The 16,176-nt window shown below is 41.9% G+C and overlaps 1 protein-coding gene across 1 annotated transcript in view; it reads right to left on the bottom strand.

Moving 5' to 3' along the window:
• The window catches only part of LOC140228524 (uncharacterized), a 456,303-nt gene that overhangs the window by 127,500 nt on the left and 312,627 nt on the right, over positions 1-16,176 (bottom strand). The window contains exons 4-8 of the mRNA XM_072308758.1: positions 14,443-14,515; positions 13,569-13,732; positions 11,137-12,142; positions 7,466-7,636; positions 4,582-6,889 (exon numbers count right to left, since the gene is read on the bottom strand). Coding sequence (XP_072164859.1) covers positions 4,582-6,889; positions 7,466-7,636; positions 11,137-12,142; positions 13,569-13,732; positions 14,443-14,515 — 3,722 coding nt within the window. The remainder of the gene's footprint in view (positions 1-4,581; positions 6,890-7,465; positions 7,637-11,136; positions 12,143-13,568; positions 13,733-14,442; positions 14,516-16,176) is intronic.

Consider the following 16,176-nt stretch of genomic DNA (forward strand, 5'->3'; position numbering starts at 1 on the left):
CAAAATACTTTCGAAGTAACAGTTAGAACCTCTGTATAGCACAAATCAAGTGTCATAGACTTACTTCTACAGATTCTCTTTGGAATGCATAAATTCTTCTTGTGGGGGTTAATCGAACGGAAACAAAATTTTACTAGATTCCCTTGATAGCAAATAGTCATCTCTTCCACCCCCACTTACTCTTACTGGAAGATTGGATTTGAGATGAGATTAGCATTTAAAGTGCCAACTTTCACCTCTTGTCATCCAAATCAGGACAGAGAATAAATGCAAAATATTTGCAAATAAACCTTAAATATTACCATGGTTTAGGGAATCTTTGAGGGAAAGTTGTATGTACTGATTTGTGCCCCTAGTCATATCATAATGCATCGCTTATGTTATGATGAATCTACCTCATGATATATGAATTTGAATACACGTTGATATATAAATTTAAATGCACATGTCATGTACGTATGTCTAGAAACACATACTGTGTTTCATGGATGAGTGAAACCATTCCTTTAACCCACTGATGATGAGTCCCGAGTATACCCGGGCAGGTGTCTATGGGAAATGCGTGCTGTAGCAAAATCAAACCGTCCTTAACGGGTTAAGAGAGTCTGTTGGGAACAGCATCCTGGAAATATGAAACAGACATTGTGAATCAATAAAAGGAGAAACTGACACCAAATAGGCCTGGTGGCATAAACTTAGATTGAGTGTAGCTCTGATGTCGAAAGTACATGTATGTAGTACATCTACTGAAATTCCATTTAACATCTACAGTAAGGTACATTTCAGGGCAACAGGTTTAAACATGGGTGATAGATAATGGTAATAGTGATGGAGTACATGTAGAAGGAAGCACTGGGTATATGTGGTAATAACATAAGGTAAACAGCCGATATCAGCTGACATGGGAATGAGTAACATAAGGTAATAACAGCCGATATCAGCTGACATGGGAATGAGTATCAAAAAGATAAAACAATAAAATGATAAAGGAGTAGGAAACAGATGCCAGGAATGAAAAAGCAAACAGACAGTAGAATATGGACTTTTTTGTGTTGTCTTTTAAGGTTGGTTGAATTTGACTCCATTGACTGATGCATGGTAGAGCTCGCAAACACACGAGTGGGAATGAATAAATCATGAGAAACTACGTCAGGTCACCCTTCCTGGTCAGTGGCCTTTGCCTACCATGGTACCAGCACTTTGGGTGCATCCACACCATCCCCAGATATCACAAAAAGCAACTCTTCCAAGCTGCAGTCATATGTTACTGCAGCAAGTGTATCCACACAAGTAACCATCGGCAAGGAAAGGCCTCTGCTTTTATTCTGCTTTATAAAGTTGTTAAGAATTTTATGACAAGCTGCATAATTGTCATGTTCCTGATATGTCCTGGTTATTGGTTTGGTTTGGCTTGTGTGATTGTAAAGTTCAAGTTAATAGATTACAGACCAACACTCTGAATCTCACTGAAGTCACCTGTGAGTACACAGAAACAGACACATTAAACTTATTCACAATCATGCAGAGCAGCTCTCAAAACAGGAAAATTTATCGAAGATATTTTCTCATATGAATCCAATGTCTAAATTTCTCATTTTTTCCTATTCCAAATGTGACTGCAACAAGCACTCCCCCCCCCCCCCTTTTGTTGGGGGGGGGGGGAGGAGGTAAAATCTCAACGACAAATCTAGAAAGGGTAGAGCAGTGATGCGAGAGGTGAATATTGACGTGGGTGAAGAAGCAGGGATGATTTTGCAGGTATGGAGAAGAGTGAGGGTGTGAGAAAAAAGGTGAAAACTAGAGAAGTCCGCGTGAAAAAGAAGAAAGCATTCATGGTGAGGAACCACCTGATCTCCTGGATGAGACTTGCAGGGATGAAATCTTATCTGCTAGGGTCAACTGAATCCATGAGAGATGCTGCTTGTTCTTGCAGTGATTCCTTGACCACCAACCCACCCCCCCCCCCCCCTCCCCCACGAAAGTCTACCGAGGTTTATATGGATCCATAGCTTTAAGTACAAGGAAATTTGAGAGTTTTAAGAGAGACCAGTCGTGGAATTTTGAGGTCAATTTATCGGCATCAAAAATATGCCAAAACGTTGAAATGAGATCGCTGTGATGTGATCGTGCAAATCTTATCAGATTGTCGTGCCATCTCATGCTGCCCCTGGATCACAATATCACATCAGAACTCCTCTCGCGTCCAGTCTCAGTGGAGCTTGCTTGATTCGCTTATGATGTAACACTTTAAAAGAAAACAAAATGGGAATTTATAAACTGTACAGACTTGCCATCAAAATGTTGCCTGTCCTTACTTAATGCATTCCGCATGACTTTGCTATTCTTTTTAATCTTCATTCACTTTTTTTTTTTTTTTTTGGCAAAGGTGGGTTACTTTAAAAAAAAGAGAATTAATTGACCTTTATCCTTTTCATTTTGATAATTTGGCCGATTCTGTTTGGAAAAAAGGTCTGGAGTAAAAAGAGGAAAAGGTTTAGAAAAACACTATGTTAAGATCTTTATTAGATATCACAATGACAACTATTATTTTCTTTCTTTTATGTAAAGTCACTGACCTTTAGATAAAATTCATATCTTATCTATTTTCTTTTTGTGCAAATTTAATACTCAGCTCAGTTTCACTTTCTGCAGCATATCTCTGAGCAGATATATGATTAATAACAGCCAGATCTGGATCTCCAGATATTGCTTTAACAAGATCATGGACATTTTCGAGGAATGAACAATTTGGAAACGTGGTGCCCGCAGCAACTGTCTCTTGGTGGAGAAAGACATGGGGGACAAAAAAAAATCAATCCTACAAGAGTAGGGGGCGATCAATACCTCCACACTACCATGTAGCTTCCCTGGATGAGTGCAAATCATGTGAATTTCGCATACACCCGGATCGACATCACCATGCCTGTAAAAGTACTGGAGTAATATCTTGGCATTATCAGTTTGAGTGGATATCGTACATGAATTTCACATCAATACAGTTCATAATTCGGCGACAAAACTTGCATTATTGCCACTCAAATCTTGCTCAAGACGTAGTTTGCAGATATACATTGGAGAATGTCACAATCATAAACTACCACTGATGCAATATTGGCAGTGTTACAACTGCTCATTTGCAAGACCGCACTTGATTTCTTTGGTTCTCCTTGCGAAAACTAAGAGTAGATCAAATCCAATTTAGAAAGGGTTGTGTTTTGTTCTCATTCCCTTTTCCCTAGTAATGCACTTGCTGCATAATGTTTCTGTACATCTACACTGAAGCATTTTTTCCCCCCACAATGCCAGTGTATTGCAGCTCATTACTGAATTGCCACTGTGTATTGCAAAAGTGCCAGATACTTGTAAACAAGATGTAAGTGCCATCACAGTAGAAAGCACTGTTCCAATACAATAATAATCATCTGGGAGCTGATGGCCTAAACCCCATAACAATACTATAATGATCATCACAGGCAGTCATTTGAACTACCAGTTTGGGGATTTTACATAGAGCAAATAGATGTATCAACTTCTCACATTCTTTTTTTGAGATCCAAAAAAAAAAAAGGTATAAGTTACACCTGAAATGAAACAAAGCACAAACTTAACGCATTTTGGAAGAAATGTACAGCAAACAGTAAACGTTCCCTTTCTACTTGAGTACCCAGTAATAACCACTTTTCACTGCAAGATCTGTGCACGCTATTTTCAGATGCACAAACCCATCCCTTGTTTACCCCTGCCAAATTGGAACACATCCATGCAGAGAAGCACAGAGGCCTGCGCTCACGCAGGCATTAAAATGCACATTTGTGCGGCTCCATTGGCGACAGGGCACTGCTGAAATAGAATTACGGATTATTCACCCCGCCGTAACAAGATTGGGTCTCTGGCTTTCATGGGATTATCATGGCAGGGCTGAGAGAGATAGCATCATGTAGCTCTGCTGCCCTCTCTAGTTGAAATGCAGGACAACACTCATGACAGACCTATGTTTGTACATGCAGCCAAACATAATTGCTTGGCTTTCTGGAATCTGGTAAATTAAACAACATGATCAGGGTCTCCATGCAAAGGGGGAATACTCTCAAAAACTAACAAAGCTCTTTATATGATCCCTCCTTCATTGTAGAGGGCCTACTGTACTAGTATACGGGAAGTCAAAAGTCAGGTACAAAATGAACACAAGACTTGTCCATATCTGTTCATGATGAGTGAAAAAATGCAGATGAAAAAAAAAATCCATATAAAATTATATACATATATATATACTCAAAGCTGTTCATCAATTCTCATGTTTTAAGATTTAAAAAAAAAGAATCCCCCTTTCAAGATTGTGTGATAAATTCTAATGTGTTTTGTGTTTATCTGTTCCAAATTTCTTGTTTGCTAAAATGATGGAGTTCCGTTACACAATCAATAAGAAAAGAGGATTTTTATGCATTGCTGATGTATAATGTGGCATATAGCTCATATGATTGCTAGATATTCAAAATACAAACTAACTGAAATGACTGACACACACCTGGACAGACAGACAGACAGAGACACATCTGAACAGACAGGCACATCTTTCCTCACCTTCCTTCATCACTGAGGTCCATGGATTTGGAGAGGTACTCCCTCACGGCTGCCATCCCATCTCGGACTCGGAAGGACATCCCGATGCGACGGGCGTAGAGCGTGCCTCCGCCCTCACTCATGTACCCACTTCCGATGTCCCCAAGCCCTGCCGTCCGGTGAAGAATGTCCCCATCACTGACATACCCACTGGCGATGTCCTCACTCACATAGTCGTTGCAGTCGTCCATGAGGTTCTGGTCGGTGAACTGCAAGTCATTGAGGTGTGACCTGTTGGAGAAAGTCCGCCTCATAGAGTTAGAGTAGACCTTGCTAAGAAGAGGACCATAGCGCTGATCGCTTCTGCTGGTCACACCTCCACTGCTGTCAATGGTCGAATCAGTGGGGATGGACACCGCTACGGTCGACATGTTGGTGAGCTTGGAGGCCGACCCCAGTGACCCTCTCCTCGTCAGGTTAGATGACCGCTGTGGATGCTGAGAATCGGGGGACCTGCGCACTTCATGGGCAGGCTGTTTCAATTGCGTGGTGATGCTGTCCCCGAATGTGGTCTCCTTCGTTGGGCGTGTCAGGGGTGGTCGGGTGGTCACCTGTGAGTTCATTACTGTCACATCATAGTCATTTGTGGTTGGAACATCGGGGATGGCTTTCATGGGTCGCTGCTGCTTTGGAGTGCCAAATGTTGTCACTGCTTTATCATTTTTGTAGACGGTTGTGCAGAACTCTTCATCAACCTTCGGCTGGTAAATGACGCTGTTCTCGGAGGACTGACTGGTGTTGGAAGATATGCTGATCTGACTGTGAATGGGTGTACTGTTCACTGAATCGGTGTCATTTGATGCACTCATACTGGTTTCACTGCAGTCCTTAGATGGCGGTCGACTGCCGGTGTAGTTAAACGGTGCCACTGTGGCAGTGTTCGCTGGTGAGCGATTATGACTCGGTGATGTCGTGAGGGAGTTTCTGCCACCCGACGGAGTCTTCACCAAAGGTGACTTACTGCTAGACTCAGATGCACAAGCCTCCTTATCTGGCACCACCAGAGGTTCTGGCTGGGGCTTTGGTGGCACCGGGCTATAGGCACCACCCCTTGTGTATGTTATCTTTTCCTCGCCTTCCTTGTCGCTGCCCTGAGGTAGTTGCTCGCTCTTTCGATAGGCGTAAGTTCCGGGAGCCTTCAGCCCCGATTTTGGGATACCACCCGGTTTAGGAATGCTGCGAGAGCTCGGTATCTGGGAAGCACTTCCGGGGATATTGTGCTGCTGGCTGGCCACCGTCTGCACTGGCTTAACTTTACTTGTGCTCTGTTTACTCGACGGCGCTTTCAGTCCACTTGGCTTGGCACCATCCAGGTCTCGTGACCCACCCCTGACATTTAGTTCCAAGTCTGAATCATGAAGGGGCAATTTGGATTTCAGTTTGCTCTCTGGCACCGGTAACTTTGACCCCTCATCACTCAGTTCTCCGTTCATCATGCCTGATTGCACATACTCCTTGTGGTCCAATTTTGGAGAAGTCCTTCCCTTCGCTCCACCAAATGCTCTCCCTATCGTCTTCTGGGCAACTGCTTTCAATGCATTTTTAGGGCTGCTGGAGCCAAGAGTTAGTCCGGGTGAGACAAGACCATTGGAATTGGATCTCTCTACCGGGATCCTGGTGTCCATAGATGTGTCCACCTCGATCGGTTTCATGACAGTTTTTTTCTCGAGCTTCATCTCAGGCAGGGTCTTTGGGTCCCTGGCCATTGTCTTCTTTGCTGGAGCCTGCCTGCTCGCCGAGTTGTCTCTCTTTGGGGGAACAGGCTTAGCTATTGCAGACTTCCCTGCTCCCCCTGGCTTCCCCTTTGATGCCACCTCCTTTGCTTTCTCAGGTTCCTTCTCCTTGGTGGTTGGTGGCGGAGCCTTGCCATCCTTTCCAAATATCTTCAACTTTGTGAGCATGGAGCCCTTCCCATTGGGAGGCATCTTTGTCCCAGCCTTGTCTCCAGCACCACCTGCACTGCCAGATGGCTTCCCCATCCCACCCTGGTGGGGTGCAGCACCCTTGGGGGTGGGGATGCCCTTCTGAGCAGGGGCGGAACTGGAGCGGGGTTTGGCCTTCTCCAGCTTGGAGGAGGCTGGGTTCGTTCCCTTGGCGGCGGCTGCCAGCGCTGGGGAAGGGCTGCGCGTCATGGCGGAGCGTGAGCTGCCCCCGCCCGATGATCCAGGTGGCTTGAGATTTGAGGATGAGGTAGATGGGATGCCAGAGGAACTGTGGTGGACCTGAGATGATGATTGTGAAGCGGACTTTTTGGATCCTGATATTGCACCTACAAATGAAGGATGAAAGATGTTGTATCTATGATGAGTACAGACAGAATTATGTATCAATAATGTTACATATCATACAACTTCACAATTATGTAATCATCATGTCATATTTGACTAAAAAAATCCAGACTAAGTGTCTTTGAAAAACTGTTAAACCTGAATTTTTTTGTGCATACATTAAACTTTCACAAATTTCGTGAGAAGCCAAGATTCACGAAAGTAAAATGCACGAACAAGTTTTTGTCCACACACTGCATTGAATGCCAGTCACCAATTTGCGAAAGTTTCATGCCAATAAAAAATGTGATCGGTTTCAATTTCACACTGCAAATATTTCTGGTTTTACAGTAATGACTTGTACAAGCTTTCTATTGCATCACAGCTTTTAACATGCAACCGATTCAATGTTTTTGAAATACAGGCTTGTATCAATTTTTGTATCCTCCGTATCATGTGGGCTTGCAAAACTTATACATAATCAGAGCCCTGTGATTTTATTTTCCTCATTTTAATAAGATGACAGTAAGGAGGAATGCTAAAATTATATGCATTTGTTAATTATTGTTTTCATGTACCATAAGAACCTGGTGTTGGGGAAGGGCCTCGGCTCCTTTCACTCCCCGAAGTACTGCCTGCATTGCGCTGTCCCGGCCCAGTTGGCTTCGGCAGCCCGCCCCCACCGCGGGTGTTTGGGGTGGGTATCCTCGAGCCCATGTCGGAGGCCGAACTTCTGGCGCTGCTCGAACCTGTGAAGAGATGTGTGTGTGTGTGTGTAGTGTAGTAGGAGTGGAGTAAGAAGAAATGGGGGAGTGGGTGCAATGGGTGGGAGAAGAGGGTAGGAAGGAATGGGGAAAGGGTAAGTAAAAGAGTGGGTGGAGAGGGGTGGTATCATGTTGGGTTTGAGACAGTTTTGGTAGAGGTTTACATGGTATGACATAAGGGTAAAGGAGACAGAGGAGTGGACAGAAAGGAGCAAGAATGTGTGGAGGAAATAAAGAACAAAATGAGTTTGGTTTTTGTTGTTTACTCAACATTTACAGGTTCTGAAACAGACGGGTAAACTCAGAAAGATGGCTGAAAGCAGAATATCCTTATCAGCTGTAATAGTTTTCACTCATCCTTCTCTGATCCCTCACTTGTTCTACAATAAAGAAATATGATAATAATAATCTTGTCATTCAAAGAGAGACTGTAATTACTCCTTGTGTGTAAGAGAAAGAGTTTCTTCATGATACAACAGCAATAAGATGTCTCTGTTTGTCTTCACAATATAAGTTCTATCTTAAGTGATATCATGGCACTCCATGTCCTCATGAGGAAACGGATGTTTTCACTGCTGATAGTAAGATCCTCTCTAATACTCCCCCCCCCCCTTATCCACCTACCAGCCCTGGCAGATTAGTGACATCAACATAAACATTGTGAACATTCTTTACATCAATGACGGCCATGTAACTATGTTTTTGTTGTTGTTGTATTTTTTAAAGTAATTCATATTCGAGAGGTTACTGACTCCGCTGTCATGGATGGATCCTAAATTAAAGTGGAGTGGGTAGATGGCAGGGTGACTCAGGCCTTTCATACCCCCCCCCCCCCTTCCCCCTGCCAGCAGCACCCGGACATTACCCCTGATACGGAAACTCTTCAGATTCTGCTCCCAGATTGGATTGGATTGATACTCAAATTAATGTTTCATATCTGATTCATCTCGTACATCTTTTTTTTTTTGCTGTTGTTTCCGTCGCTGTTCTGGTGACCGAAGCAAAATATTTTGCAATGACGCACCATTTCTGATAAATTGGCATTGACAGCAGATATGACAAAGCTTTTCAATGTGGGCTAATACTTGCTATGCATGAGATACTCAGGCAGCGATGTGATTCATATGCTGTATACAAGTTACAGGCGCTTTTTACAAATGAGGTACATATTGTATGAAGGAAGCTTTTGGGTGCCTTGATAAGAGTAATATGCAAGCGATCAAGACTATGCGGTGGAAGTGTGGACTGACAGTTCATAACGGGCAAGCTTGCTCGATAAACATTTATTTGTTCACTGCCATTCAAAAAAAAAAGTTTTAAAAAATCCACCATTTCAGTATGGGACACAAATAAGGGCAAAATGCATTACCATATATGTGGGCACATTAAAAGAAATATAAAAATCACTGTTTACATTGATGTGTCTTCTCTTTGGAAGATGATTTTAGTTACCTTTTGTGCTAGGTCCCAAGTTAGCAGTAGCTTTACACGGAAGCAGGATACAGAGGTATTAGTCATGTTTTGCATGATACAAACATACGTACATACATACATACCCAAAGTCTGTTTCTTTGAAACAAATACTGTAACAGTCAAACACAGCAATCCATGCTTCTAAATGTATTTCTACTGTTATTACTACAAAGTGTAGCGTTGTTTGAATGTTAACACTAAATTGAAGAAAATTCACAGCACGAGTTAATCTAAAAGATTTTTGGACTAAAAGCCTGAATATTAAAAACTATCACTGCAACCCATGCAACATTTTTATGTCTGAGAGAAAAACGGTAAGATAAAACCACCTTTCCAAGATTTGTTTGAGGTCTTTTGTGGGGTTTTAAGATCATTCAATATTTTATAAATATCATGGTAAATGAAAATACAAATCTATCTCACACATGATATATGGCATTGTGGTAACATTGGTCGCGTAATTCAAATAATCAACAAGCAGACAGCATCTGCAATAATGTAAAATTATACTATCTTAATGCAAATATTATTCATTAGACTTTTGGACAAAATTCTTGAAAACTTAATTCTACCTGTCATTAACTTATAATCTCCATCCTACTTCTTGTATATGGTTAAACAGAAATATTTGTACTGTCTGTGTCAGATGCACCAAACCCTTTCTTCTTTTTTACAATGCAATTATTGATACTTGATATCAAATATCTCGCATATTTGATGAAATTTGTTTTATCGTGTCTTTTATTGCTTGTGAGCAAAAGGATACCAAACAGAAGAGAAAAAAGAAAGACAGAAAAACCAGAGCATCACTTCTTTAGGTGATGCTTTATATCAGCAATTAGAAAAAAAAAACTTTCAAAAGGAAGAAAACCAAGAAAGGTACTGACTTCCTTCAATTATGATTAGGACTAATTTAAAACCCAAAGCAGCTCCCATAGATTCTAATGCTCAACACAGCAAATCTACATGCAACTAGCCAGAAGTGATGCAAAAAAAGGTCAAAGGTCATATGCAGCATTACGAATGGTTAATGCCCGCGTGTGGCGACAGCAGAGAACGAAATAGACCCAAACACAGATCAGGAGCACAATGAAAAGAATATAGACGTAAAACTGTGATTCTATTTCAGGAGGAATATATATGTATAAATAGATCTACGTCCAACTCGACATCAAAATGAAATAATAGTGTGAGAATCGTATATGCACTCGGGTTAAATATCATCGTTTTGAGTGTGTGTCTAATGCTTGGTTTGATCATCTTGAAATTTACCTTTCCTACGTGCAAGGGCTGCTGACGGTGGGCAAAAAGGAATGAGAAGTTGATGAAAATCATGTTCTTTTTAACAGAATGGATCACTGTTTCTTTCTACACAGTCTGCTTCTCCAACACATTGAAAATTTTGCTGAGGTACATTCCAGGATATCATCAAATATGCTGATAACAAAAGAAGGGACATAGCACCATCTATATGCATTCACATAATTTCTCTTTTGCATTTACAGACTTTCTTTCCTACCTAGTTTTGACTGCCTGCAGGAAAGTTACGAAATGGATTAACAAAAATAGTGTGGTGTATCTATTACCAAGATCATTTGACTAGAAACCTGCATACTGGAGGCAAATTCAAAATGGCAGACTTGATATGGAATACCATAAATGAAGCAGTAAGTGTTAACATTGGAAAGTCATCACCACAGTACATCCCCCAAGTCTGTATTTTGTTTAAGTACACAGTATCAAAAAGTCATCCTCCACTTGTTGGTATTGGTCCCATCTACAGATACATTCGTTTTTGTCACTGAGACACACTATCTAATGTTTGAAGCATCACATCAATATGTGAGAAAAAAGTCAGAAAAATATACCCAAAATGATTTATATCTCATTCAAGTACCTGTGACAAAAAGAAAAATAGAGGTCAAGACATGAATTTGAAGGTCACATGGAAAACCTGGGGATGAATATGTAAGAAAAAGAGCTTGTATGTGCAGAACATTTTTGATTGCTACCTGAATTTTGTGAGGAAGAACCACCAGGGGGCTGGCGTCGCTGTACCCCAGAGCTGTGGGAGGCCGAAGAGGAGCTGGACCCCCCATGGCCAGACCGGGTTTGAGGCTTCGGCATGTTGGCGGAGGATGTATGTGACGACCGCCCCGAAGACTGCTGGTTGCCGCTGTGTTGTCCACGTCCAGCGGGATGGGCAGAGCTGTGGGCGCTACTAGTGCTGCCGAGAGAAGCCCGACTAGGTCTCCGCTGCGAAACTTGCTCGTTTGGTGAGAGTGACCTCTGCTTGGCCACTGAAGTGCTGTGGCCGGATGAGTTACTTGCCCCACTGACTTGCCTTTGTGAGGCCTGTGAGTTCAGCTTCGCTTGCCCCCCTGTGCTCTGCTCATGGCTGCTTCTTGGCGAATCGCTCACAATACTGAGGGACAGCTGCCCTGTTGGCGACAGCCGACTCTGTGTGAGTTGTCCCCGCAGTGAACTGCTTGTCCCGTTCACTGTCAGCTGCGCTGATGGGGGATGAGTATCACCTGCCCTGCTCCCTGGTCCTTTAGACTGCTGATGGCCACCACTTCCCCCTACTTGGTGAGGCAACCGCCCGTTGGCTTGATGGGAGCCCTGGGTGACTCTGGTTGATGTCTGGTGACTAGCAACGGTACTACCACTACTTGCCCTAGCCTGGGCTGCTCGCCCTGGTTGATGATGACCAGATGTGGCCAAATTCTGTGTGGACCGTCCATGCGGTGGATGGGAGCCGTTAGTGGCCGGGGCTACTCGCCCTGCTATGTTATTGTTGTTTCCGTTGGCCCGGCTGTTTCCATTCGGCAAACTCTGACCCTGGCTGGAGATCACGCGAGGGGCTGAGCCATTGGCTTGTCCGTGTGCGGGTCGGCCCACCGACAGGTGCGTACCATTCACGGTGGCTTGTGGGCGCGTTGCTAGGCGTGCCCCAGTGGCTTTGAGCTGGGCCGGTGATGGCTTGATCGACCCGTTTGGACGAGGTGGTGGTGGTGGCTGTTTGCAAATAAGAACAAAATACAGGAAGAAAACAAATCAATCTGTCAACAGTTCTGGATTACACAGAAAAACCTGAGTTTTCACTGTTTTGAATGCTGCTAATTCACCACACACTTCTGCTGATATCTCCCATCAATTCCCTTCAAAAACAAGTCTCACAAATTCATCTCATTCATGTGAATTAGAATCAGCCTACATGCACCACGTTGAATACGAAAGTTAGTCTTGTGCACAGAGCGAAACGGAAACTTGCATTTCCATATCTGGTCTCGTTCTTTGCATCAATATTTCAAATCCCTGCCGAAAATCAGACTACTCAAAACATAAAACATACCAGCAGAATATCTCCAGCATACAATACAATGCTACACATGGCTACCAGTAACTATCAGCAGCTGTGATGGAAGAAAAGTGTGCACGTGCAGACAAACAATACCCAATGTCCCACAGGAAAAGTTGCCACAAATTGGACTACTAGTAATGTCAACTTGACTAGCAAGGTCATATGAATGGATCCTTATTACATTACACCATTGGCAGGTTGCTTTATTCTCACAAATGGATACTTTACCCCATATAATAAGAACATGTGTGAGAGCCATTCACAATTTAGATGCCACTTGTATATGCCCAATCACACCTTTGGCAAAATGGGTGTCTGTCACTTAATCACACTTGTAGCACAGATTGAGTGTCCACAATGATGTGGCAAGCACAGATTGACACATTTGCAGGTCTTATGCTATGAGATTGTTATCTAGTAAGGAACTACGCATACCGTTTTCTTTCAGTCGGACGATCCATGGTTCATCACTCCCCCAGCTTTCCAATACATTAATGAGGGCAGTTAACAAAGAGCTTTCTCAGAACATCAAACATCACTCTGGCAAAGTGAGAAAATCCCAAATGTACTGCATCCTAATCTCTCCCCCATAAATTGTTGGTGGAGGTGGACATTTCTATTATCTTGATGGGTGCTCCTTGTTCTGTTTACCTGTAAACAGGGATATAACACCTTGTTCCCCTGAACAGCAAACATTCAGCTGCCATTAAAGTGAACACATACAGGAAGCACAACTCTGGTAACTTGGAAACTACACAAATCTAAGTCAGAGATGCCCAAAATGTATTTTCTATTTTTGTACATACGTAGACACATCTGCCAAACATGTGCCTATGTAAATTTACCCCAAAATAGGCAAAACAAACAGAATTGCATAATATGCCAAAGTACAAGACCGCAACTGGAAAGAGAAATCACTTTTGACCTGCCCCCCCCCCCCCTTTAGTTTAATGCATCGGAAATAAATTGTCATACTCATTTACACTTGATTTCATTATCAATCTAGTTATTGCATTCTGTTGTTTTCTTGATTATCATCACAGTAACCATCACTGTCATGACAATCATCACATCACAAACCTGGGCTTGCTTGGCGTTCTGGGCACGTTGCTGGGCAACAGTCTTCCCGCCTCCGGCGGCCAACTTCTTGCGTCGGTCCTGCTCTTCCTGCTGCAGCTGCTGCTTGTAGCGCGACAGCGAGAAAAACAGGCCCAGCACGGACTTGAGGTTGCCCTGGTGGAGATCTGTGTGAAGAGGGTTCAGACACATCTAACTCATTAAAATTTGTAAAAAGAAATGTATGTTAACCTGATCCTTGTGGTATCAATTCATTAAAAATGCTATGCTCACTGAAAAAAAAAAGCTCTAGGTAAACTTTGCTGGCATCTTGTGGTGAATCTGGGAGAAAAGCCAAATCACAAAAGGGCACAGGTTGCTCTGCCAGAAATCTAGACAGTCCATGAACTTGATGCTTAGATGACTCATAAAGGAACAGTTGGAATCTTGAACAAAATGTGGATTTCTGCAAAAATTCTACTAACAAATAACATGATATTTCAGAGTGTAATGGAGGCTGAGATATTTGATAGATTGTAGATACAACATATGTTTTCTTAGGAAACATATTTCATGATATATCTCCCTCAAGTTTCATAATATCATCAAGAACAAAATATAAAATCTGCACTTTTGGTAATGATGATGATGACGATGATAATAATAATAATGATAATAACAACAACAATAATAATAACAATGATAATAATAATAATGATAATAACAACAACAATAATAATAACAATGATAATAATAATAAAAGCATTTATACGACACTTTATACAGGTGTTTCTTTTATAAGTTGTTTGCCTCAATAAAATGCAATAATACAGCAGTTATCATTAAAAGGGCTGTACAAAATGAGGCAAAAAAAAAAAAATACACAAGTCTCTTTTACCTTTGGCTAATAGTCCATCAGTGGCCACTCCTTTTGAATTCAAACAGCCGAGACATTTCTCAATATTCTCTATCTGCAGAAGGCAAACAAAAACAAAAGGGGATGAGAAGTTTAGAGTTGAAAAAAACAAACAAACTGAAAATGGCACAAGCCATCAGGTTAAGGAAAAACAAATAAAAACCAATGGTCTTAAAGATATGGAGACTTAGAATGCCTTTGCAGACTGGACATGCCATAAAATATGTCACTGAAGCTGCTGTAGAAATAAGACAACTTGAATCCACAAGCTGGCAAGCATTTTTCTAAACAATCTGTGACAGGTGAGAGAGCAAGATGAAAAATTCCAGCGAATTTCTTCAAAATCGATCAAAAAAGGTGCAACGCATAACAATTAAAAATCATCTTCAAAGTTAGAATTCATTATTCATCTGTGAAGTACATAATAACTTGCACCCCAATGAATATTAACCTGTTGAGGAAGAGTTAATTTTGCTATGGCATGCATTTCTCATAGAGACTTGCCCAAACATACTCCTCCTCGATTCATACTCCTGACTAGTCTTCTACAGGTTAACATCCGAAAGTCGATGTGATGATGAGGAAGAATTGAAACTAGATTTTATACTCATTTCAAATCAAGGCTTAGATATGATTTTTCCCACAAAAAGGAGATAATAAGACATATTCATATTCATATATTCACATATTCATATTCTTATGCAACATAATTTTACACATACATATTCAAAAGCATTTGGGTTTGTAAATATAACACACCAATGGCAAAAACATGAAACCGACCATTGCAAGCAGTTATGATAGAAGTCTAGCAGACAATGCGTCATAATATTGAACATAATCTTGAAATAGAAAACAATCAACTGCAGAACAGTATGTGCAAGTAAGATATTGTATCGAATAAAACTTTTGGATGAAAAAACACAACAACAATAGTGGAGTAAAAAGAATTTCCCATTTTTCCATCTGCCTCCCTCCATCAAACCCAATACCTTTAAAATCCTTCGTCAAAATAAAAAGAAAGAAAAAGAAAAAGATTCAGTCGATAGTACGAAACCTGACACCCATCGTAAATGTGTGTGTAATGCGTACACCTGCTCACAGCCCAAATGAGACAGTGTGTTTCAGTGTGATGGAATACTACACACATAGAGACGAGGCATCAACCTAGCAGGGATACGATGGTGGGCTATTTTTATCACCTGACGTAAAGATCTGCTCGCGGGGAATGACGACATGGCGCGGTAAAGTGGCAGCGGCCAGCAAGCGCCAAACGTCAAGGCCGCTTGCAGAGCGACCTTTTCCACTTAATTGAGGCTACGGGGCTCGACTTCCGTTAGCTGATGAATATGAAATCTACTCGTGAATATGCAGTGGGTGGAGCTCCGGGAGATGGGGGGAACGGAGCAATGGTATGGTTTAACTCCAAGGAATGCACACGGGTCCATGGACTGCACATAGTGTGCATACTCAGATGCCACTTCATGCAGAGTTAAAAGCACTGATGACTTGTGGAAGGCTGTTCAGAGCTTCTGCCTACTGAAGGTATAAGTCACAAAATTGATGCCGCTACTTCAGAGGACATTACAATGGCAGAGAAAAACAAAAAGACAAGACCTCGTGGTATTGACTTCAAGAATCAGCAGCAATCAAGAGAGAGTACGGGCAGATCTTTAGATAATAGTTCCCTGTCCTCAGTTTGTTATCGTACAAATG

Source organism: Diadema setosum, chromosome 5 (genome assembly GCF_964275005.1).
Source record: "Diadema setosum chromosome 5, eeDiaSeto1, whole genome shotgun sequence".
In the NCBI taxonomy this organism is placed as follows: Eukaryota; Metazoa; Echinodermata; class Echinoidea; order Diadematoida; family Diadematidae; genus Diadema; species Diadema setosum.